This window comes from Oryctolagus cuniculus, chromosome 16 (assembly GCF_051225735.1).
Source record: "Oryctolagus cuniculus isolate XC-2025 breed Fujian yellow rabbit chromosome 16, ASM5122573v1, whole genome shotgun sequence".
Taxonomy (NCBI): Eukaryota; Metazoa; Chordata; class Mammalia; order Lagomorpha; family Leporidae; genus Oryctolagus; species Oryctolagus cuniculus.
In genome coordinates, this window is record NC_142882.1 from 62,994,559 (window position 1) to 63,020,197 (window position 25,639).

Below are 25,639 nucleotides of genomic sequence, written 5' to 3' on the forward strand. Positions count from 1 at the left end.
ACCTAATAGAGAATTCTACAGAATGTACCTTTTAAGGTACTAGCTTACAAGGAAGATCATAAAAAGTACTTTAAAGAAGCAGAGCTTGTGAGGGAGTAATGTCATATTCTGCATAATAGGAAAATTACACAGTTGGAAATACTTGGTGATCTTGAAAGGATAGTAGCAGAAAGGAGGATGCACCCAGATTGTAATCAATGAAGGCACTGTTGAGAATTCTCTTTAAGAGCATGCGTCTCAGATTTGGAGTAAACAAGGGTAAGGCAATTCTAGGAAATTCAATTAGAAGCCTTTCTGGTTTTTCCAGTCCCTCTTTAGCAGAACCCCATGATCAGGATGTTCAAAGACTTCTTAGTTATTCCAATGCTTCTTGAAGCCCTGTTCTGCAGTGTGATGCATCTTCAGAGAATGTTTTTGAGAAGTAAGTAAAGTAGTTATGTTGAATTTAATAACACTGGAGATGTGAAGAATCTATTCCCCCAAATTGATCAATTCAGTCATATTAAATATTGTATGTTTCAGACTGAAGCCATTGGATATTGAGTTTATGAAACGTTTGCACGAAAAAGTGAACATCATTCCACTTATTGCCAAAGCAGACACGCTCACGCCAGAGGAATGCCAACAGTTTAAAAAACAGGTGAGCAGAATCAGTTAACTCGGATTTTTGTATTATATTTTCAGTCTTTACTATTTTTAGTATGATGTGTTACAGCGCATTTATCTTGCTAATTTTACATGTTGTTGTTTATACTGCATTAAAAATAACTCTTGAAAATATTTCTGCCTTCAGTGCTTTTATCCATTAGCATAGCATACTTTATCCTTTGTCAGTTTTTTTTTTTGTTTGTTTGTTTTTTTTTTTGACAGGCAGAGTGGACAGTGAGAGAGAGAGACAGAGAGAAAGGTCTTCCTTTGCCGTTGGTTCACCCTCCAATGGCCGCCGAGGCCATCGCGCTGCGGCCAGAATATCGTGCTGATCTGATGGCAGGAGCCAGGTGCTTCTCCTGGTCTCCCAAGCACTTGGGCCATCCTCCACTGCACTTCCTGGCCACAGCAGAGAGCTGGCCTGGAAGAGGGGCAACCGGGACAGAATTCGGCACCCCGACCGGGACTAGAACCCAGTGTGCCGGTGCCACAAGGTGGAGGATTAGCCTAGTGAGCCGCAGCGCCAGCCTCCTTTGTCGGTTTTTAAGTATGGCTATTTTCAATGTTTTTAACAGGTATATCTGTTTCATTATAACCTTTACAACAGTGTTTTTTCATTTTTATTTATTCTTTGTCATTTTTTATTTTTAAAACTTTGAGTGCACATAATTTTTTATCTTTTTTCCCAGAAAGGCTGAATGTTTTCTCAAGCAGGTTTTTTGTTTTTTTTTTTTAAACCACTTTTGTCAACATCCTCTTCAAGTCCTTAGTCTTTTTGAAGGATAGTACTTGATAATGCCTAGATGTAATTATATAGGTCCTTTATGTAAACATTCTGGGTGTTTAATTCTCGTTCCTTTTCACAAATATGTTTTCTTTTTTCACTTTTGTTCCTTCTGTCAATTTTATTTTCATCCTTTTTTATGGAATACTTATATAAACTTTTTTCTAAACTCATACCTAGTTATCTTATTAATACTGAGTTGAATAATGAGATATTTTCCTCGTTTTGTTGGGTTTAGTTTGTCAGATGTCACATTTTGTGAATTGTAGCGTCAGTTTCTAGAACCCTCTCCTGTTCTATAGCCTCTTACATTTTAGGCAGTGTTATTTTTTTGAAAACCACAGTGACTTCATATCATATTTAAAAGCTTAGCGTTCATTATCTCTTACTGCTTTTTTAGAGCTCCTTGAAGCAAAATACTTTTTCACCTTTTTAGATGTGAATTTTAGAGTATGTCAAAACTCATATTACAAATAGAAATTTACTTTGAAGTTGTATTAAATTCATATACATTTTTAGAATGTTTTATTACATTATGTATAGTATACTTATTTCTATGAGAAACATCTGTTTCTGTGTTTTACCTTATTCATTCCATTTGTATTTTATGTTGTTTATGGCATGCTATTTCAAATACTAATCTTAAAATAATTTCTCTGCTATTTTGAATTGTGTGTCTCGATTTGGATTTATACTGGGAACCTAGAGATAAAAAAGATGAATAAGTAATGATCTCTACTTCCTCATTGGTATTGGTTGTATATTTCTTTTTTTGTGCTGAGAATAATGGCTCCTTATCAGGGGTGCCTTTTAGAATATCTAGAGAACGTTTTCAAAATGAGTTGTTGGACCTTATGCCTGCTGATTCTGTAGGTGAAGAAAGGCTCTGACATTTGTTATTTTGAAGATACTCAGATCATTTTAATGTTTTTTTTTTCAAAGATTTATTTATTTATTTGAAAGACAAAGATTCAGAGAGAAAGAGAAGGGGAGAGAGAGAGAGAGAGAGAGAGAGAGAGAGAGAGAATGAATCTTCTGTCTGCTGTTTCATACCTCAAATGGCCACAATGGCCAGGGCTGGGCCAGGCTGAAGTCAGGAGCCAGGAGCTTCTTCCAGGTCTCCCACATAGGTGCAGGGGCCCAAACACTAATTACTTGAGCCATCATCCCAGCTTTCCCAGGTGCATCACCAGAGAACTAGATCAGAAGAGGAGCAGCTGGGACTCAAATTGGCGCCCATTTGAGATGCTGGCACTGCAGACATAGGCTTAACCTTCTATGTCACAGCATCAGCTGCTAGATAATTTTAATACAACCTCTGATTAAGAACCACTGCTCTACTTTTTTTTTCTTTTTCCTTCTAGTCATGTATTGGTCTCCTTATCATTTATTCTCATGTTCTCTTCTCTATAGATAACAAGGTGTTCCTGTTTTTTCCAGTGATAGTTTTCACTTCTGTTTACTTCCATCTAGCATAGTAACCATCTACACATTTCACTTATGGTGCCTTTACTGCTGCTGGGGACCCTGCTATGAGATTAGTGGTATAATTTAATTATAGACAGAGATGATAATTCTAGTAGTGTTAGCCATTGGATGGTTCTAAGTTTGAATATGATGGATAGTTGAAAATTATTTGAAGTCTGTATTCTGCTTAGAATTTGAAGTTATTTTGGACTATATATGTACATATATATTTTTTTTCCAATTTTCTGACAGAGACAGGAGATTGATCTTGCATGTACTGGTTCACTCCTTAGATGCTCTCAAAAGGTGGGGCTGTTCCAAGCTAATGCCAGGAGCCAGGAACTCAATCTGAGTCTCCCTTGTGTATGGCAGGGACCCAACTACTTGAACCATCCCTTGGTGTCTCCCTGGGTATACATTAGCAGGAAGCTAGACTGGGGAGTGGAACCAGAAGTTGAACCCAGGCATTGTAATGTGGGCATCCCAAGGGTTGGCTTAACCACCGTGCCAAACAACTGTCCTGGCATAATATAATTTGAACTAGGTCATTTTTAATGTTAGTTAACTTCATTAGTTTCTTTTTTTTTTTTTTTTGATTTTTTTTTTTAATTTATTTGACAGGTAGAGTTATAGATAGTGAGAGAGAGAGACATAGAGAAAGGTCTTCCTTCCATTGGTTCACTCCCTGGATGGCTACAATGGCCAGAGCTATGCCATTCCGAAGCCAGGAGCCAGGTGCTTCCTCCTGGTCTCCCATGCGGGTGCAGTGGGCCATCCTCCACTGCCTTCCCAGGCCACAGCAGAGAGCTGGATTGGAAGAGGAACAGCCGGGACTAAAACTGGCACCCATATGGGATGCTGGCACCGTAGGTGGAAGATTAACTTAGTGCCACACGGTGCCAGCCCCAATTTTCTATATTCTTAATAAGTTGAATTTCTTAATTTCTAGGATGTATTTTCTTTCTCAATTTTTTTCCCAGTCTTTTTTTCTGTACCTCCTTAATTTGTGTGTATGCATACACATATGCAAGGATATTTTCTGTTCAAAGTGAAAATTTTCTCCTGAGGCCAATGGTGTATTTAGTTTTACTTTCCCTTGCCAAGTTCTATTAAAAATTTTAGGTGAGTTTATTAAGTCCTGTTGATTCAGCTAAATAAGACACTTGGTTATTTATATCTAGAGAAAGACTTTTTTACAGTAAATAGATGGCCTAAAGTCATTATTATAGAAAGTAGCTACAGAAGTCCCTTTCTGGAGTCATATATCATTTTTGGAACTCTTTTGATGTACATGATTTTGACACTTCAGAAGTAATCTTTTTTAATATTTATATACCAACTTTTATAGTTAAAAAACACAAATATAAGATTTTGATTTTAGATTACAATTTTGTATCATTGAAAAACAGTTAAGGACGTGAAGCTGAGGACTTAAGTAGAAAAGTGCATAATGAAAATAAGGCTGTTGTACCAAGTCTGTGTGGTGCTCTTTTGCTAACTGTGTCTTCCATTTTAGATAATGAAAGAAATCCAAGAACATAAAATTAAAATATATGAATTTCCTGAAACAGATGATGAAGAAGAAAATAAACTTGTTAAAAAGATAAAGGTAGATTAATTCCTATATATACACTAAAGTGTTTTAGGGCCCTAAAAATATACTTCAGTACTCACAGGAAATACCAAAAATACCAGCATTTTAAGTAGTTGGCTTATAAAATGAATAGGGAGGTTATGTAATACTAAATTCAACTTCGCAGTTAACTTTCTTGATTAGCTATTGTGGATCAAAAGGTATCATATGGAATGGGGGGTTGAATAACAAATGATTGTCAATTAAGTGGTTTCACATTATGTAATTTTCCTCCTTAAAGTGATGAGAAGTGTTCTGTTGTATTTTATTGTTTAAAATCCAGACAAAAAATGTATTTCTTTTTAAAATTTCAACCACAATCCCTTACTAACATAATTTTCTGTATTTTAATTTATTGTGGTTTCTTTTTTTTTTTTTTTTTTTTTTTTTTGACAGGCAGAGTGGACAGTGAGAGAGAGAGACAGAGAGAAAGGTCTTCCTTTGCCCTTGGTTCACCCTCCAATGGCCGCCACAGCCGGCTCACTGCAGCTGGCGCACTGCGCTGATCTGATGGCAGGAGCCAGGTGCTTCTCCTGGTCTCCCATGGGGTGCAGGGCCCAAGCACTTGGGCCATCCTCCACTGCACTTCCTGGCCATAGCAGAGAGCTGGCCTGGAAGAGGGGCAACCGGGACAGAATCCGGCGCCCTGACCGGGACTAGAACCCGGTGTGCTGGCGCCGCAAGGCGGAGGATTAGCCTAGTGAGCTGCGGCGCCAGCCTATTGAGTTGCGGCGCTGGCCTATTGTGGTTTCTTAAATACACTGGACCTGCAAATAAGCATACAGAACAACGACATGATGCAGGCAGATAATCTAATCAACATGGGGCAGTAAAAGTTTGTACCTATCCATGAAGACTTTCTGAGATTTTTTAAAATAGCTGCTTATGTATTTCTAGAAGCCATAAGAATTTTGAAAGATTTTCTAGTTTTTCCCTCTACATTCATATGTATATACATGTACATATATTTACCCTTACCTCCTCCCCACCAGAATTGGACAGCTTTTTTGAGTGGTTTTTATAGAAAAGAATTTGACTAGTATATGCCTTATATTATTAGACTGTCAGAGAGAAAAGAATTTTATTCATTGTGAACCTTAGTAGTAATAGCATGTGACAAAAATGTTAAATATTTATTGACTATCCTATAAAATTAAATGAGGAAACTATGTATTCTTTTTTAATAATTTGTTGAGTAATATAATTTCTTTATTATTCAATTTGTGAGGACTACAAAGATATATTGAACATGAATACTTTGTTTTATAGGACCGTTTGCCACTTGCTGTGGTAGGTAGTAATACTATCATTGAAGTTAACGGCAAAAGGGTCAGAGGAAGGCAGTATCCTTGGGGTGTTGCTGAAGGTAAGGTTTTTTTTCAGTGAATGACTTTTTATAAGATCTTACAAATATGATAAAAACATTTTGTATTTATAATAAATAGTATAATATGCATAATGCATTGATATATTCTACATTTTTGAGGATAGTTCTGATTTCATTTGCCTTTGTTTTCCTCATAAGTACATTTCTAATTTTCAGACCTTGAGTCATAATGAGATAAGAATGTGTTAAATCTTAAAGTTCTAACACTTCAGGTGTTCCTGTCCTACCTTACTATCACTGCCCCATCAAATCAGTTTCTATTTCCTTATTTGAAAATGTATAATTCAGGGTCAGGGTTTTTTACCAATGGCTTCCAGGGGATCTTATGAACTTCCTGAAATGCAGTGTTTTAGGGAGAAGGCCTATCACTTTTACCTGAGCCCCAGATGAGTCAGAATGATTAAAAATGACAATTATTAGTCCACCTAAAACATTCAGTCTCCTTTTCTCACAACAAAAGCTCTTTTTTTGACATCCTATCTTCAGAGACACAAAATTTTATTATTAAGACATCTACTTTTCCAGTTTTATAAGTTTTAAATACTAATAAAATCACATAATGTCAAATATCAGAAGTTTCCTTGACAGCGGAAGTGTTTCCTGAAATTTGTGTTTATTATACTGCTTTCAACTAAGTTTTTATCTTCTGTATAGTAAGTTGCAACCAGTATTGAATCATCATTGTTTTTACCTATTTATTAGTATTATTTTGTAATTTTTAGGATATTATACCCTGTTATTTACTATCTGTCTATGATTTTCTCTACCGGTGAGCCTGCACCTTGTTCTCGGCTCTCTATCTTAACCAGGCTGTGATTTTAGAACTTATATATGACTTAGAAGTGCTGGAATAATGGCTTTATATGTCTAATTTACAGTATCTTTCTCCTATCCCATAACCAGTGTTCTTATTAATGATACATTTTTTAAAAACACATAACTTTGTTGTTTTTGACTAACCATTGCATTTTGTTTACTATAAGAAGATTTTTCTAAAGTGATCCCCCCTCCACAACCATGATACTAAATTTAAGAATGTATTTATAGTAGAATAAATACATTCTCTACCAATAATGAGAAAGTATATGGTGCCGGCGCCGCGGCTCACTAGGCTAATCCTCCGCCTTGCGGCGCCAGCACACCGGGTTCTAGTCCCGGTTGGGGCGCTGGATTCTGTCCCGGTTGCCCCTCTTCCAGGCCAGCTCTCTGCTGTGGCCAGGGAGTGCAGTGGAGGATGGCCCAAGTGCTTGGGCCCTGCACCCCATGGGAGACCAGGATAAGTACCTGGCTCCTGCCATCAGATCAGTGCGGTGCGCCAGCCATTGGAGGGTGAAGGAAGACCTTTCTCTCTGTCTCTCTCACTGTCCACTCTGCCTGTCAAAAAAAAAAAGTATATGGTTTCCCCTTTTAAAATTTTAAGGGTGGTTGTTTCCACAGAGCTCATTTGTTAGGTTTACACATTGATCACTGAAGAGTAAGCTATAATGTACTACATTATTATTAAACCTTCATGAACAATTAAACTAAGCTGTTTTGCATATTCTCTCATTTTTCTCACCCCAAATTTATGTGAAATTTCCTTTGAAACAATTAGGTTTATTGGAAATAATATATTTGTGGTTTGCTTTTTTTCTTAACAGTTGAAAATGGTGAACATTGTGATTTTACTATTCTAAGAAATATGTTGATAAGGTAAGTGTGAGCAATGACAAAAATAGCTTACCTTTGTTTTTTCCTTTGCCCCAATAGAGTTGGGCAGATTTATTTTTATCTCCTGTAACTTTAGCTAATTTGTTAGTATCTTTATTCTAGCAATAACACAGGCATAGAGACAACCTGGATCCTTTCTCCAGGGTTTTGAAGTCATCAGCAAACAATATAATTAATTTAAGTAAGGCTCCAAAGGAAAATTTCTCCCTTTATCACTTACTTTGTGTTGAGGTTTAATAATGAATAGGTGTGGAAGATGAACTAAAAAAAAAAAGGCTTTTGTTAATATAAAGAGCTTTGGGAAAACTGTGGATAGAAAGGCTACTTTCCCAGTACGTAGGACTCTGTTTAGCTATGTCGAAGTGGCAACATATGAATGGATGATAATTAGAAATCAGGATAAAAAGATCTTAGAAGTGAAGGAAAATTTTTAGAGATTACTACCTCAAGAAATACGTGAGAGATGACAGTGAATTTTGAAATAAAAAATCTTGACTTTTTAAGTGGTCTTCTTTTCAAAGGAGCATATAACTGGATGTTTCTGGTATTAATTATGTGATAGAGTTGACCGAGCAGTTGAGGTTACCATGCCTCACAGAGTAAATTATGAGCAGATAGGAGATCTCTCTCTGTCTCTCTGCCTTTCGAATAAACAAATAAATAAATAAAATGCTTTAGGTTCTCTTGTTTTTCATTGTTAAGATATGACTTCAAAAGAACTGAAAATGCAGCCTACAACCTGTTTTGAAAGTATATATGTAGAGAATTTTAATACGTTTTAATTGCCATTGAATTCCCTGATTTTTAAATCTGTGATACTTGCCCAATACTTGACATGGTGGTATTCTATGACTTTTTCTTCTGTATTTTTTAAATATCCAATCAAAGATACATTCCTGGGGGCTGGCACTGTGGCACAACGGGTTAATACTCTGGCCTGAAGCGTCAGCATCCCATATGGGCGCCGGTTCAAGACCTGGCTGCTCCACTTCTGATCCAGCTCTCTGCTGTGGCCTGGGAAAGCAGTAGACAATTGCCCAGGTCCTTGGACCCCTGCACCCGTGTGGGAGATCCAGAAGACACTCCTGGCTCCTGGCTTTGGATCAGTGCATCTCCAGCCATTGCAGCCAACTGGGGAGTGAACCATCGGATGGAAGACTCACTCTCTCTCTCTCTCTCTCTGTCTCTCTCTGCCTCTCCTCTTTCTGTGTAACTCTGACTTTCAAATAAATAAATAATTTTTTTTAAAAAAAGCTACAAATTGCTAAAATACTGTAGAAAGAGGGCCGGCGCCGCGGCTCACTAGGCTAATCCTCCGCCTAGCGGCGCCGGCACACCGGGTTCTAGTCCCGGTCGGGGCGCCGGATTCTGTCCCGGTTGCCCCTCTTCCAGGCCAGCCCTCTGCTGTGGCCAGGGAGTGCAGTGGAGGATGGCCCAGGTGCTTGGGCCCTGCACCCCATGGGGGACCAGGAAAAGCACCTGGCTCCTGGCTCCTGCCATCGGATCAGCGCGGTGCGCCGGCCGCAGCGCGCTGGCCGCGGCGGCCATTGGAGGGTGAACCAACGGCAAAAGGAAGACCTTTCTCTCTGTCTCTCTCTCTCACTGTCCACTCTGCCTGTCAAAAAAAAAAAAAAAAATACTGTAGAAAGAAAGGGTAGTTATTTGAAGATATATATCCTGGCAGTTGGTGACAGGGACTCCAGGATAAAAGTATTACAGAACAAATTAACTGTACCTATAAAAAAGATTTAGCACAACAAAGCAGCAACATTCATGTATGAAAATAATAAATTTTCGGCCGGCGCCACTGCTCAGTAGGCTAATCCTCCTCCTGCGGTGCCAGCACTGGGTTCTAGTCCCAGTCAGGGCACCGGATTCTGTCCCGGTTGCTGGTTCCAGTCCAGCTCTCTGCTGTGGCCCAGGAGTGCAGTGGAGGATGGCCTAAGTCCTTGGGCCCTGCACCCGCATGGGAGCAGGCTGGCTCCTGGCTTCGGATCAGCGCGGTGCGCCAGCTGCAGCAGCCATTGCGGGGTGAACCAATTGAAAAGGAAGACCTTTCTCTCTCTGTCTCTCTCTCTCACTGTCCACTCTGCCTGTCAAAAAAAAGACAAGAAGAAATTTTAAAGTTACATACTATAAGAAAGATACATATTTAATGTGCTTTTTGTCTTTTAAGGCAACGGCAGATAATGAATATTACTAAATACTTGAAGAAAATATCAATAGTAATATTGCAGATGTTTAGAAATGAAATACCTAAGTCATGAAATCTGGCCAGAGTCAGGAATAGTTGTTGCTTCTGAGAAAGGCAAGCTCAGAAAAGTATCCTTTTGATAATTAGGAGAACTGTGTGCTACAGGCAAAAAGAAATGGTCAGAAGAAAATGATTCAGATATTTTCAGGGTATGGTAACAGGTAGAACAGAAATTAAATAGGGAAGGAAAACGGAAGAAGAGAGGAAAGAGCTATTTTATTAGCAGTGGGAAATAGAGAAAACAGATTTCTGGAACTGTGGGGAAACAGTTATTGCTAATTTTCAGGTTATTTTTAAGAATGGAAGAGTTGGGCCAGTGTAGTGGTGCAGCAGGTTAAGCCGCTGTCTGCAGCATTAGCATCCCCTGTGGACGCCTGTTCAATTCCTGGCTGCTCCACTTCCAATCCAGCTTCCTGTTCATGCACTTGAGAAAGCAGTGAAAGATAGCCCAAGTCTCTGGGCCCCTACCACTCAGGTGGGAGATGGGTATGGAATTCCAGGCTCCTGGCATCAGCTTGCCCAGTCCTGGTCTTTGTAGCCATTTGGAGAGTGAACCATGAGGTAGAAGATCTCTTTCTCCATCTCTCCTTCTGTGTGTAATTCTGCCTTTCAAATAAAAGTAAAATAAATCTTAAAAAAAAGAATGGAACAGTGTGTTGAATCTTAAAATCATAAATCACATTTAATTAAATGTAAATACTGACTTTTATATCCTGAAACAAATCAGAATTGGAAAGTCAGAAGATTACTTTGGTGAAAGTGATCATCTTTCATTATGTTAGATGACAATGAAACAAATAGATTAACAATAAATTCACCTTATTTTATGCATCTTGTATTTCATTTTCTAAGTTACTCTTCTCTCAGGTCCTTAATGATTTTTCAGTCAGGCAGTGATGACGTGTGATAGATAATAATTAAAATTTAAAAAGATTGTTTTATATGCTACAGGTGTTTGTCTTTATTTTCTGTGAATAGAAACTGGTAACAGTAATTTATTCCAAAAAAAGTCAGTGTTTTTCATATCTCAGCTTCAATATCGATTATTTTAAACTTCCTTATCTACTGTCTATAGTGAGTGTACAAAAGATAATGACCTGTTCTTTGTAATGGGAGTTTACAGAATAGTTAAAGAGGTAATATGGTGACACTTGTGAAATATGCTGAAAAAAAAATAAAGAAGGATACGTGATAACCAAGGACAAAAGAGTTGGAGTGTCTTTACCTTAAGGCTGAAAAGAGGACTTCCAAGGCAGCGGAACTATTCAGAGAGAACAATAACAAATTGGAATGAACAATTTCAACTACCAGATAGGCTAGGAAATGCTGCATGGCTTAACTGAAGTGGACAGTGTTAGAATTCTAGATGTAACTATTGCAGCCACACGAGGGGATGAATATATTAAGGAAGAGAGTTTAAAATGAGCTGAGACTTATGAAAAACCCAGATTTAAAACTAGGGGCTATAAACTGTCAGAGAACTATAGGGAAATGTCAGATAATAGGAGCTCAATCAGAGTAATTGAATGTCACCTTTTATTCACAAAGAAGAGAGTGCTTCAAGGAGCTGGATTATGAAGTAACAGTAGATGTTTTCTGGATGTAAGGAAGGTTGAAAACAGTACATCTTTTGTACTTGTACTTTTTTGGCTCCTGGAAGGGATTTTTGCTGAAGTGGTAAAGATGGAAAAGAGAGCACGTGCAGGAGGTTCAAAATGGGATACCTGATGAGAAAAGGAAAGGTCAAATGATACAGGGTGCTGCCGTGCCATGTGTATCACGCACAGTGCGTTGCTGAAGAATAGCTGTAGAGTAGCTCAGGTATCTTCAGCACTTCACATTGTTAAAGAATGATGAAATAATCTCATGTATTGTGTAGCTTGTCTCCATGTAAGGATTTTTTTTAACTTTTATTTAATGAATATAAATTTCCAAAGTATAGCTTATGGATTACAATGGCTTCCCCCCCATAACTTCCCTCCAACCCGCAACCCTCCCCTGTCCCTCTCCCTCCCCCCTTCCATTCACATCGAGATTCATTGTCAGTCCATGTGTGGATTTTAATGTGATAGAAATGCTGTGAGCAGACATTCTTTCACCAAATCCTACATTCGTGGAACAGGTTGAATAAGCAGAAATAAACTGTAAAATTCCTGAGTTTGAAAACAGCTTGATACATTACTTGAAGTGTCCCCCATGTGTTAATAAAAATTCAGATATTACCTTAGTAATATTGCTAAAAGAAAAAGCATATCTTCTAGGTTTTATGAGCTCCAAACTCTAGTTCCCTTCTCTAGTAAAATTACATATATACTACCAAGGTGAATACTGTTAAAGAAAGGTCATCCTGCAGTAAGAGCTTTGAGGGATTTTAAAATCTCATTTGAAACCCAGATTTCCACTGGTGTTGAGTCAGTACATTTTGTCTTAAGTCTGTATTGAATATAAATGAAAACAGATGAAAAAGAATGCATCTTCCTTAAGGATAGTCTTTGCTCATTTTAAGTCTGAAGTAGTTTTTTAAAGATTTTGGATTTACATCAAAGCCTTTTTAATAGGAGCAAACTCCTGCTGTTTGTTTATTACAGAACGCACATGCAGGACTTGAAAGATGTTACTAATAATGTTCACTATGAGAACTACAGAAGCAGAAAACTGGCAGCTGTAACTTACAATGGAGTTGATAACAACAAGAATAAAGGGCAGCTTACTAAGTAAGTATATATTTTTTCCTCCAGAAAAGGTATTATTTATGTAATAAGTAATCATATTTTATTGTCATCAAATTTCTCGTGGCTACTCAGTAATAAATTTGGATACTTTTTTATGCACATCAGTGAAACTTTTCTGTTGTTAAGCTTTCTTTTGGCAGTTTTATATTTTACTGTTTACTTGTTGGAGGAATTATTGTACCATCTTGTTACTTAAGTGAAAGATCCATGCATTCTCTTCTGGTCATTTGCCATCCATACATCACATATTTAAGAGATCAAACAGCTCCTTTAGCAAATAGTGTTTTTGTTACTGTTGTTGAGGAAAGAAAATAGTTACTATCAAGATTTCTTAACACATTTTACTTTCTCTTTAAATGAAAATAAATTTAGAGCTTCTACTTTGCAGCATGCTTTTCAAAGTAAACCATCTTGATAGGTTGTTTACTAGCAGATTATATGAAAATGAGAGACAGGACCAAATAAAAGAAGTATTTAGTTGAAAGTAGTCTTGGTTACCTTCTCTGTTACTCTTGTACATTTCCAAGGAGTAAATTAGCTAGATGTATGGATTTCTTCTGGTTGTTAAAGTGATGTTAGTGACTATTAAGTGTGTAGCTTTGTCCTCCTAAGCTCACATCTCAGGCTGTGGTGATTTCATGACTAGGTAGAAGAGGTTAGTAAGGAAGCTAGTAGAATTCATGTTAACTATGCCCATGCCCTACTTTGCTTTTGCTAGAGATTGTTAAAGGTCATAACTTTCATGAAAAGCTTGTAAATAAAGTACTTTTTAAAAAAGTTCTTAAGCTTTTTATTCAGCGACAGAAATGCGCAAGAAGGTGAGGGCTTTATTTAGGGGAGAAAAAGAAGTCTAGAAATTAAGTTGGGTCCATACCAAGCAGAGAGCAGGCCAGGAGCAAGCCACGTGGAGCAAGAATTTGGTTATGAGCAGCCACAGGTAACTCAGCGTGGGTAGCAAAGTGAATGCAGAGAGCAGGCCATGAGCTGCATGGAGCAAGCATGCGGAGCAACAAAGGGCTAAAGTTCATTTATTGCTAGATATTGTCTGAAATTAAAGGATAATCCCAAAGGGTTAGTATCTAAATAATGAAAAAGAAAAGATCTCAAAGAAGTTAATTGTTTTTTGAGGCAGTAAGCATTCCTTATAATGTAATAGAAAAATGTCCCCTCACCACTACCACCACACACACCCCCCCCCCTTTTTTTTAAAGGTTTTTTTTTATTTATTTGAGAGGCAGAAAGAGAGGTCTTCCATTCGCGGATTCACTCCCCCAAATGGCCACAATAGCTGGAGCTGAGCCAATCCAAAGCCAGGAGCCTCAAGGTTTTCTGGGTCCACCACGTGGGTTCAGTAGCAGGAGATACCCCAAGTGTTTAGACCCCTGCCACCCACATGGAAAACCCAGATGAAGCTCATGGTTTCTGCTTGACCCAGCATGGCTGTTGTGAGCCAGCAGGTGGAAGATTCTCTCTCTCTCTCTGTTTCTACTTTACCTCTCTGTATCTCCCTCTCTCTCTCTAACTCTGACTTTCAAAATAAGTAAATAGGGGTCAGCACTGTGGCACAGCTGGTTAAAGCCCTGGTCTGAAGCGCCTGCAACCCATATGGGCGCCAGTTCTGGTCCTGGCTGCTCCTCTTCCGATCCAGCTCTCTGCTATGGCCTGAGAAAGCAGTAGAAGATGGCTCAAGTCCTTGGGCCCCTGCACGCATGTGGGAGACCGGAAGAAGCTCCAGGCTCCTGGCTTCGAATCAGCTCAGCTCTGGCATTGAGGCCATCTGGGGAGTGAACTAGCAGATAGAAGACCTCTCTGTCTCTACCTTTCTCTGTAACTCTGTCTTTCAATTAAATAAAATAAATATTTTTTTAAAAAAACAAGTAAATAAATCTTGTATAAAAATATATTTGGTTTGGATATCTAAAAGTTGCTTTTCTGTTATGTTCCAAAGCAATTATATTTTAGAAGGACTTAAAGTAAGAATTAGATTGTGTGTTTTAAATATGAGTAGATGTCTTAACAACAAGCGATCTCTGAAGTTTTCAGAAATTGTTTGAAATGCCATTTTTTAAAAAAAATTTGGAAAGGCAGAGGGAGGGAAGGAGGGCGGGAGGGAGGGGGAGAGAGAGAGAGAGAGAGATATCTTTGGTCCACTCCCTAACTGGCTGCAACAGTCCTGGCTGGAGCAGGCTGAAGTAGAAAACAGGAATACCATCTAGGTCTCCTGTGTGGTGGCAGGGCCCCAAGCTTTTGGCCCATTTTCCACTGCTTTCCCAGGTACATTAGCAAGGAGCCGAATCAAAAGCTCAGCAGCCAGGACCATCATGGATGGCAGCCTAATCTGCAGTGCCACAATGCCAGCACCTAAATTTGCAGTTACCTCCTTTACTCTTCGGTATATATCTTGCCCTTTTTTTTTTTTTTTAAAGATTTATTTACTTATTTGAGAGAGTTAAAGAAAGAGAGACAGAATGAGAGAAATCTTCCATCTGCTGGTTCACATCCGAGATGGCTGCATCTGAGTTTTCCACATGGGTGGCAGGGACCCCAAACACTTGGGCATGTTCTGCTGCTTTTCTCATGTCATTAGCAGGAAGCTGGATCAGAAGTGGAACAGCAGGAACGTGAAGTGGCACCCATATGGGATGCCAGCATCTCCTGTGGTAACAGCTATACTTGTCTGCAATGCCAACCCCCAAATGTCTTTTCATAAGCATATAATAATAGTGGCTGGAATTTTCTTTATGTTTGGTTTTAATGTTCTTGTTTGGTAAAACAAAATGTTAATTGTTGTTTCCCAAAATTTTTGGAAATTTTACTGGTTTTTGAAATCTGTTGAAATGAAATTCCTTTGAAAATTTTTGTTTGAAATTTGCAATATGTCTTAATATAATGGCTTACCAACCATTGCAGCAAAAGTATGCATATGTACTTACTTAATGTGTTCTTCAGGAAAAGCCTCACACATAATTTAAATAAAATTTGGTTTTCTCATGTTCAAAGTGTAGGTCGTTTAATGAAATCACTATAGAATATTACTAGGTCAGGATTGTGTGTTCCTTACTGTGATTCTGTTATTGGTCACAGGAAGGAGGTGAGTTATATGGCTTACGGGAATTTAGCCCATTGCAGAACACCAGAAGTAGCTAAATTGTATTTTTGGGAATTATGTTTGATACTCAGATTGTGTTACAGCCTGTTTGTGTTCCTTATACCAGGCTTATTCATTTCTTTGGTTGTGTTGCTTTTAATTTCTCCGACAAGTTTAGATTTATGTTTTTAGCATATCAGTGTGTGTGGGGAAAGAGTTTCCTAGTAGAAAGCAGGGAGGCAGTGATAGAACCTAAATGGTTTTCTCAGCCATATAATAAAGTTTTCCATGGGGGGGAGGCTAAATATGATTACATTTTCCTGTGTTTTCTACATTGTTCAGAGTGGTTTATATTATACTTTCTAAAATATTTTAATAAAGATGACTAGAAGTAGGAGCCAATTAATTTGAAAGTTCATTTTACTTGTGAGGGACTTCAAATCCATTTTAGATAAGTATAGATATTTTCTTAATTTGAATACTACTTCATTTGGTCGAGTCAAGTAATTTTGCAAGGCTAAAAAAACTACCTCACGTGTGAAATTTTCAGTTTTGACAGTATACATTTAATAGCTTAGAACTTCAAGCAGGCTGTCAAGACAGTTGCACAGCAGATTTATTTTGGTACAGTTTGGTACAGATTTGGTACAATTTTTACTAACAGAATTTGAGAAATAAAGAAACTAGCTTTAGCAAATTTCCACCATAAACTTTTTGATTAGGGCATGCACCTTAATTATTTTATTCTGAAACCTATATATTTAATTGCTGCTTTTAATGTGCCTTTTTTTCTTTTAAGATTTATTTTATTTATTTGAAAGGCACAGAAACAGGAGACACACAAACACACACAAATGCACACACAGAAATCTATCAGCTAGTTCGCTCCCCAAATGGCTGCAATGACTGGAATTGGGCCAACTCAAAGCCAGGAGCCTGGAACTCCATGCTGGTCTCCCTTGTGGGTGGCAGGGGCCCACACATGTGCACCATTTTTTACTGCTTTCTCAGGCATATTAGCAGGGAGCTGGATCAGAAGCAGAGCAGCTAGAACTTGAACTGGTTCTCTGAAAAGGAATGCTGGCCTTGCAGGTGGCAGCTTAACCCACTGTACCACAACACCTGACACATGGCTGGCTTTAAATATGCTATAAGTTTTTGCTGTTTTGTTTTGTTTGTTTAAGATGGAATCCAGTTGAAGGCATATATGAAATAAGCAGTTTTGCTATACAGAGATTTAAAACATTTAAATTTTGAATTAAAAGCAGATTTCAGAACATCACATGTGTTTCTTTAGTCTCCTATTTAAATAATAATTTATATGATTGCGTTTAAATAACCTAGTAGCTTTTTCAGGGGAAATTATTATGCACTCTTTACAGGTACATGAATTATCTGTAATAATCATAAATGGGTTATTAGAAGTAAGAATATGTATTTAATTTAAAAATAGCCATAATTAAGGGCAGGCATTTGACCTAGTAATTAAGATGCCTGCATCCCATATTGGAGTGCATGAGTTCAGTTCCTGACTCCAACCTGATTCTAGCTTTCTGGAGGAAGCAGGCAATGACTAGAGTGGTTGGGTTTCTGCCAACCATATGGGAGATCTGGATTTACTTCCTAGCTCCTGGCTTCAGCCTGGTCTAGTCTAGTCTAGTCCTGACACTTGGAGGCATTTGGAAAGTAAACCAGGATGGGAGATTTCTTTGCCTGGCTCTCTCTCTCAAATAAATAAAAATAACTATGATTCTCTCTGACATCTAATTTATTTAATAAATTTGCAATTGAATTATTTGTCAAATTGCAGCTGTGTTGTTGGAGAATCCAAGTTGCTGAAATGTGCATATTCAATTACTTAAGACTATAAATTCAAAAATAGTTAACTAGGTTAATTTCTAGAATCTAAAATGCTTTTTTAGAGTAGTAGGAAAAAGTGGGCACAGTCAGACCAGTTTCAGAACAGTCACTGACACTGTCCAAGAGGTTAGAGTCCTCTACCATTAACATGAGGAATATATAATTAGGATCTCAGTCACTTCTACGTGGAAACTATTTCAACTGGCACTTTTTAAGTATAACTTTAAGTATGCTTGGCTCAATTTCATTTTCTGATTAATGGCTTAATTGGTAAAATACACTGCAGGTTTTCATATGGAAGTGTTTTCTTCAAGGAAGGAAGGAGTTCTAGGTTATAAAGAATTCATTACCCCTTTGTATATTAAACTGAATCCATCTTCTGTGTCACTTAAAATAGTGTCCAAATAATTTAAAAATTATTTGAAACTTTTAAATAGCAGAATGATGGAAATTTAATTATGCATCTATAGCATCTCATTTGTTTTAATCAGCTGTTTGAGTTTTTGTTAAGTTTCCATTTCTAGGTGTTTAATGATAACCTTAATATTCACACCAGGAGCCCTCTGGCACAAATGGAAGAGGAACGAAGGGAGCATGTAGCCAAGATGAAGAAGATGGAGATGGAGATGGAGCAGGTGTTTGAAATGAAGGTCAAAGAAAAAGTTCAGAAACTGAAGGACTCTGAAGCTGAGGTAATCAGTGATACTCCATCACGTATACCCAGTGTTCCTTTTAAAATAATATCCTCGATAAAATTTATAGATAATACAGTAACTATACTTATTTTAAAAAAATGAATTTAATGCCCTAATATATAGAATGAAGAGATAAAAGCAAGTACTGTGTTTATATATGCTTCAATATATGAGTGCTTGGACACATATGAGTACCACCTAGAGAAAAATACTACAGCAGTCAGAATACTTACAGTAAATTAGACTTACAGTGATCAAGTTTGAAATATGAGTAATGAATAAAATTATAAACCATTCCATATATATATATCAGTATAAGGAAAGTAAAGATCAGAGTTTTGGGTAGATGAGAAAACTAGTTATAGGATAATAGTAATTGATCGTATTTATTTGTATATGAATGAGAAAAAAGGAAAAAACCTTAATTGAACTAAGGACATGCCTGCATACATTATAAGCAAAGAAAATGGGGGGGATATGATAGTCTTTTCTTTTTATGTATTTGAAAGAGTTAGAGAGAGAGATCTTCCATCTATTGGTTCACTCCCCAGACGGATACAACAGCCAGAGCTGGGTCAGGTTGAAGCCAGGAGCTTGATCAGATAGTAGAGTAGCTGGGACTCCAACCTGGTCCTTGTATGGGATGCCGGCATTGTAGGCAGCAACTTAACCAGAAATGCCACAGTGCTGGCTCCAAAAGGTATTCTTGTAAAGAAGTTGAGCTATATTTTACAATATTCCCAGTATCACAGCTTTGGGTGTAATACTGACAGGGCATCCCAGCAGATATATCTGCCACCCTCAGTTTCCCCTACATGTTGAGACCTTGTAGACGATTCCTTTAGTCAGTATGTGAGAAAAGAAAGAAAAAAGAGAGAAAAGATAAACTTGATGGAAGAATCCAGCGAGCAATTGGTTTGATAGACATCTGAGAATAGTAGGAAGAAAACTCTGAGTAAACTGAAGATGAACCAATTTCAGTATGAATTCCTCTGAACATAAATTTGTTATCATAACTAAAAATTATAAATTAGTAAATTTTTTAAAACTTTTATTTAATGAATATAAATTTCCGAAGTACAGCTTATGGATTACAATGGCTTTTCCCCCCCATAACTTCCCTCCTACCTGCAACCCTCCCCTCTCCCGCCCCCTCTCCCTTTCTATTCACATCAAGATTCATTTTAAATTATCTTTATATACAAAAGATCAATAAATTAGTAAATTTTTAATAGTAATATGGAATAATTTCTAAAATATTCTTTAACGATCTCCCTCTCTCTGTATCTAAATATATTAAAAAGACACACCTCTTCTGTTGTATCCTTACAGTTGATCTAATTGTATTCGTAATTGCTGCATAAAAACACTGAAAGGTTTATTGACTGAAAAATGTAACAAAATAATCCATGGAGTAAGTAGAGGGATTATTACCTGTACTTTTACCTACATGCACTCAACACAAAAGATAATTGGTTAGTTACAACACAAATGTAAGTTTGATGCACTTCAAAGCCTACCACTCAGCATAAAAAATAGGACGTTACCAACTCAATTGAAGTCCTTTGTGCCTCTGTCTTCCTAGAAATAACTACTCTGAATTGTGTCTGTGTGGTTGGCCTAACTTTTAAAATATTAACTAGAGGCATTTTCTTTTCTTTTTTTTTTTTAAGGATTTATGTATTCACTTGAGAGGCAGAATTACAAAGAGAGGAAGAGACAGAGAGTTCTTCTATCTGTTGGTTCACCTTCCAAGTGACCTCAATGGCCAGAGCTGGGCCAACCCAGAGCCAGGAGCTTTCTCCAAGTCTCTCATATGGGTGCAGGGGCCCAAGCACTTGGGCCACCCTCCACTGCTTTCCTAGGTCATCAACAGGGAGCTGAATCAGAAGTGGAGCAGCCGGGACCCAAACTAGCACCCATGTGGAATGCCGGCACCACACAGAGAGGCTTAACCTACTGTGCCACAGTGCCGGCCCCGAGAGGCATTTTATTAAGATTTATTTATTTGAAAGGCAGAGTGACAGGGGAGAGACAGGGAAAGAGATTTTCTATCTACTGAATCATTCCCCAAATGGCCATAATAGCTGTGGCTGGGCCGGGCCAAAGCCAGAAGCCTGGTGTTCCATCCCTGTCTTCTAGGTAGGTGGCAGGGTCCCAAGCACTTGGGCTATTTTTCACTGCTCTCCCAGGCGTATTTAACAGGGAGCTAGATTGGCTCCCTTATGGGATGGGATGCCAGCCTTGCAGGTGGCAGCTTAACCTCCTGTACTATGATGCCTGCCCCCAGAGGCATTTTCTTATGTTCCTACTTTCTGATCTTTTCTTAGTAACTTTTTGCCTATCAGGAATATTTCACCTCAGATTTGACTCGTATCGTATCTGCTTAAATATATCTTCAGTGGTTTTGTTTTATAGGAATCGCATGAGACATTTGCAGGGGGAATAAATATGATATCACTTTTGTGGGTTTACAAAATCAGAAAACAAATTATATCATGCAAATTCAATATGTTAACTCACCAGTGTAGTGAAATCTCTAGTAGAATGTAATTCCTGACTCTTGAAGAGTTTTTGAATAGTCTTTGGTATTCAGCAAATTAGGATGTAATCTGTAGTTTTTTGTTTGAGAAGTAGAGTTAAAGACAGTGAGAGGGAGAGACAGAGAGAAAGGTCTTCCTTTTGTTGGTTCACTCCCCAAATGGCTGCAATGGCCAGAGCTGGGCCGATCCAAAGCCAGGAGCCAGGAGCTTCTTCCCGGTCTCCCATGCGGGTGCAGGGGCCCAAGGACTTGGGCCATCTTCCACTGCTTTCCCAGGCCACAGCAGAGAGCTGAATTGGAAGAGAAGCAGCTGAGACTAGAACTGGTGTCCATATGGGATGCCAGCACTGCAGGCGGAGGATTAACCCACTGCACAACGGCACCGGCCCCATAATCTGTTCTTTTTTGTTTGTTTGTTTGTTTTTGACAGAGTTAGAGAGAGAAAGGTCTTCTTTCCATTGGTTCACTCCCCAAATGGCTGCTGTGGCTGGAGCTATGCTGATCTGAAGCCAGGAGCCAGGCGCTTCCTCCTGGTCTCCCATGTGGGTGCAGGGGCCCAAACACTTGGGCCATACTCCACTGCTTTCTCTGGCCACAGCAGAGGGCTGGACTGGAAGAGGTGCAACCAGGACTAGAACCCAGTGCCCATATGGGATGCTGGCACTGCAGGTGGAGGATTAATCAAATGAGCCACGGCGCCCACTGGTTTTTTAATTTGTTGATATTTTCTTCAGAAATTGATTGATACTTAATTGAAAGTATTTGTCTAATGATCTGTTACATTTAAGCTCTTGTTTTCTGCCGTTATTTTACATGAGTGTTTCCCACTTCTCATCCAGCATTCTTTTTTTTTTTTCTTTTAGATTGATTGATTTATTTGAAAGAGGAAGGGGGGGTTAGGGGTAGGGGTAGGGGTATCTTCCATCCCTTGGTTTGCTCCACAGATGGCCACATCCACCAAGGCTGGGTCAGGCCCAAGCCAGGAGCCAAGAGCTTCTTCCAGGTCTCCCACATGGGTAGCGAGGGCCAAGCACTTGAATCATCTGCTGCTGCTTTTCTGAGGCCATTAGCAAGGAGCTGGATTGGAAGTGGAGCAGCTAGAACACAAACTGGCATCCATATGGGATGCTACCATCACAGGTGGTGGCTTTACCCATGACAGCACAGTCCTGGCCCCCTCATTCAGCATTCTTTATTAATCCTCAGCACAGGAAGGATAACCTGCGTTAGAATCGTAGGGGCTTGTTAGAAGTTTTGAGTTTCTAGTTTTAGCATCTAGAGATTCTAATTCAGTACATCTGTGTGAAGACCAGCTTTCTTTATTTGCAATAAGCACTCTGGGTGACTTACATGAGCCCAGTGTCTGAGAACCACTACATTACAGAAATCAGAAGACTTTAGTAGGATCTTGTAATTCTTAGGTCCTTAACCACCTGCTTTCTTTACATTTGTCTTGGCTTTCTGAACTTGGAATTAAGAGACAGGTTTTAGTCTTGTCTGCTCTGGCTAGTGATCCCATCTGTTCAGTGCAAGCAATGATGTCTTCCTTGCCAAGCCTCCAGTGTGTTAGTGAATACAGAAAAATGAGAATTGTCTATTGTACAGTGCTACACAATTGTAAGTTTGTTGTATTTTTGTTCCTGTTTCCTGAGATTATTATCTAGGGTCAGGCCTATAGGATGGCACGTCCTGCAGTAGGAGGCACCTTCCACAGTTTTCTCCAGGTGGTACTCTGGGTTCTAACAGGGTGACTCACTGTTCATTCTCTTACCATTAGTGTACCTGGGTGAAATGTAATTCCTCGCTGATCTCCTAAACCATTTTACTTTATATGTTATGCTGTGATTTAGCTCCAGCGGCGCCATGAGCAAATGAAAAAGAACTTGGAAGCACAGCACAAAGAATTAGAGGAAAAACGTCGTCAGTTTGAGGATGAGAAAGCAAACTGGGAAGCTCAGCAACGTATATTAGAACAACAGAACTCTTCAAGGTAACTTAATATTAGAGTCCTAAGAATTGGGTGTACTAATGTTTTAAAGACTTATTTTCCTATTTATTATAAAAACATTAGAATGACATTTAAAAAGTCATTATCATACATCCCAAGCATAAATATTTCCATGGATGAATATTTGTATATATAGATGGATGCAGTGTGTGTACTGTAACAATATTTTTCCTGTACATTTTCCATGACTTAATCTTCTTAATTGATTTAGCAGCTTCATAACATTCTCCCTAGTTAACTCACCATAATCAGTTTCTCATGATGAACCATAATGGTTGTTTTCAATTTGGGGGCCTGTAGAGAGCACTGCTCTGGAGATCTTTTATACATTTAGGGAAATATTTTAATTGTTTTGGAATATGTCTTTAGGATAAAATCCTTAAGATAAAATGCTGGATATTCAGTTTCTAATACAGCGAATGTCACTTTTTCTTAATTTATGTAAAACAGTAATATCTATTCTTCCTTTTCTCATTAATCTAATTTAAAATGGAAAGGTTGTATCCCTATTAGAATTCTGTAATTTATCCTTCTAAACACTTTGAAAATTAGACATTCGTTCTGTAATACTTTCTTAACACTATCCTTCTATTAACTTTCCCCCTAGACAAAAGGGAAATATGTTAGTAAAAGCAAATGCACTTCAGGATGCAAATAACAGAAGAAAAGGACCCCCTACTGGGTATCAGTTGATCTTTTTCATTTGTGTATTTCATTTGAGAAGAATAATATAATAAAATTGGATTTTGTTGGGTTTTCTTAACTTCTTACCCTGGAATTTTGTCAAGTGTTTGTTTTCTAAGAAAATGCTATTATAGTTTAGCATTATCTTCATTGTTTATGTCTTGTAATTTTTTAAAAAATGAAATGAGGTTTGAAAATCCATTGTAGTTGTACTTGGGTTAGCTGTTGCTACCACATTTTGTCTTCATAATTTTTATGTGGTCATTCATTTTGATTTTTTTCTTTCATTCATTTAGAACCTTGGAAAAGAACAAGAAGAAAGGGAAGATCTTTTAAATTCTCTATTGACCACCAGTTACGTATTAGTTGCCAATATGCCAGCTTGGACATCAGTGTTTGTTGGATCCGTTTGACCAATTTGCACCAATTTTATCCATAATGATGGATTTAACAGCATGACAAAAAATTATTTTTTTGTTGTTCTTGATGGAGATTAAGACACCTTGAATTGACTAGGGTGTTACGTACTTGGAAAGTAACAGCTCTAAGTACCTTTCTTTTGTTTTTTCTTTCTTTTTTTTTTTAATTAAACAGATGTCTTCAATTTAATGCAAGAGAACATTTTACTGTTGTACAATCATGTTCTGGTGGTTTGATTGTTTACAGGATATTCAAAAATAAAAGGACTCTGGAAAGTTTTCATTGAGGATAAATTGCCATAATATGATGCAAACTTTGCTTCTCTATGATAATTATAATACAGAGGTTCCATTCAGTGCAGCATATACAATAATGTAATTTAGTCTAACACAGTTGACCCTATTTTTTGACACTTCCATTGTTTAAATACACATGGAAAAAAGAAAACCTATATGCTTACAATGCACCTAGAGCTTTTTTATAACAACCTTTTTTTGTTTGTTTTGGATTCTTTAAATATATATTATTCTCATTTAGTGCCCTCTTTAGCCAGAATCTCATTACTGCTTCATTTCTGAAATAACATTTAATTTAGATATTTTCCATGTATTGGCCCTGCTAAAATAGAAAGTAGCATCTTTCATAAGGTAGGAACCAACAGGGAAACTTTCCTTTTACTCCCTTTTTACACTTTATGGTAAGTAGCAGGGGGAAAATGCATTTATAGATCATTTCTAGGCAAAATTGTGAAGCTAACGACCAACTTGTTTCTACCTATATGCAGCCTCTTTATTTGACTAGAAATGGGGAAAATGGCCTCTTGAAGAGAAAAAAAAAAAGCCACCATTCTGCATTTAGCTGTATTCATATATTGCATTTCTGTATTTTTTGTTTGTATTGTAAAAAATTCACATAATAAACAATGTTGTGATGTAAAGGAGTGTGAGGTCTTAAGTATTCTACAGTTTGGTATATATGAGTAGAATGTGTTTGGGAAGAAACTTTTCAACTTGAATTTGTCTCCTCCACAGTCATATCTGTGAATACATATTTTCCCTTTCTCTATTACTGCCTCTCATTAATATGCCTGTTTCTCTGAGGACAATTTTCATCTCATTCAGACTAGGCATAGGCTCAAATCTGTGGAAACTGATTTTTTGTAATAATGGAAAGAGGTTAGTGTAATTTTCTTTTTATTAATGCCAAATGATATAAATCTTAACATGCTTCATGGCATTTTAAGTATAATTAATACAACTCAGTGTATTACTTTAAAATGTTTTAGCACATCTGTTTACCTTTTAAAATTAGTCATCCAAATAGAAATAAAGAATTCTGATTAGCCAGTATTTGTTTATTCAGAGATTGAAATATTTAGATAAATTAGTATACCTACTGTTTATTCCATTTTAAAATAGTTTTAAACTTTAAAGCATATTGGAAAATCATTCCTATTACGGAGTTTTGACTTTACATAAAAATTCATCCCAGAAAACTATTTTTAAAATAGGTTTTGTGGAACATAGAAAATAATGATTTAGTGGAGTAGACATTTGGCATAGTGGCTAAGATACCACGTGGGACTCAACCTTATCCCATATGGGTTTGGGCACCAACTCCACTTCTGATTCCACTTCCTGTTAGTGTGCCTCCTGGGAAGCAGCAGGTTTTGGCTTGAGTACTTGGGACTCTGCCACCCAGATGGAGTTCCAGGCTTCTGACTTAAG

General features: G+C 37.8%; 1 protein-coding gene across 1 annotated transcript in view; it reads left to right on the top strand.

Moving 5' to 3' along the window:
• The window catches only part of SEPTIN7 (septin 7), a 67,611-nt gene extending 42,762 nt beyond the window's left edge, over positions 1-24,849 (top strand). Inside the window, exons 5-12 of the mRNA XM_070059717.2 lie at positions 523-640; positions 4,416-4,508; positions 5,802-5,898; positions 7,560-7,611; positions 12,472-12,597; positions 18,120-18,255; positions 22,651-22,790; positions 23,789-24,849. Coding sequence (XP_069915818.1) covers positions 523-640; positions 4,416-4,508; positions 5,802-5,898; positions 7,560-7,611; positions 12,472-12,597; positions 18,120-18,255; positions 22,651-22,790; positions 23,789-23,828 — 802 coding nt within the window. The 3' untranslated portion in view covers positions 23,829-24,849. The remainder of the gene's footprint in view (positions 1-522; positions 641-4,415; positions 4,509-5,801; positions 5,899-7,559; positions 7,612-12,471; positions 12,598-18,119; positions 18,256-22,650; positions 22,791-23,788) is intronic.
• The last annotated feature ends 790 nt before the right edge of the window (positions 24,850-25,639 follow it).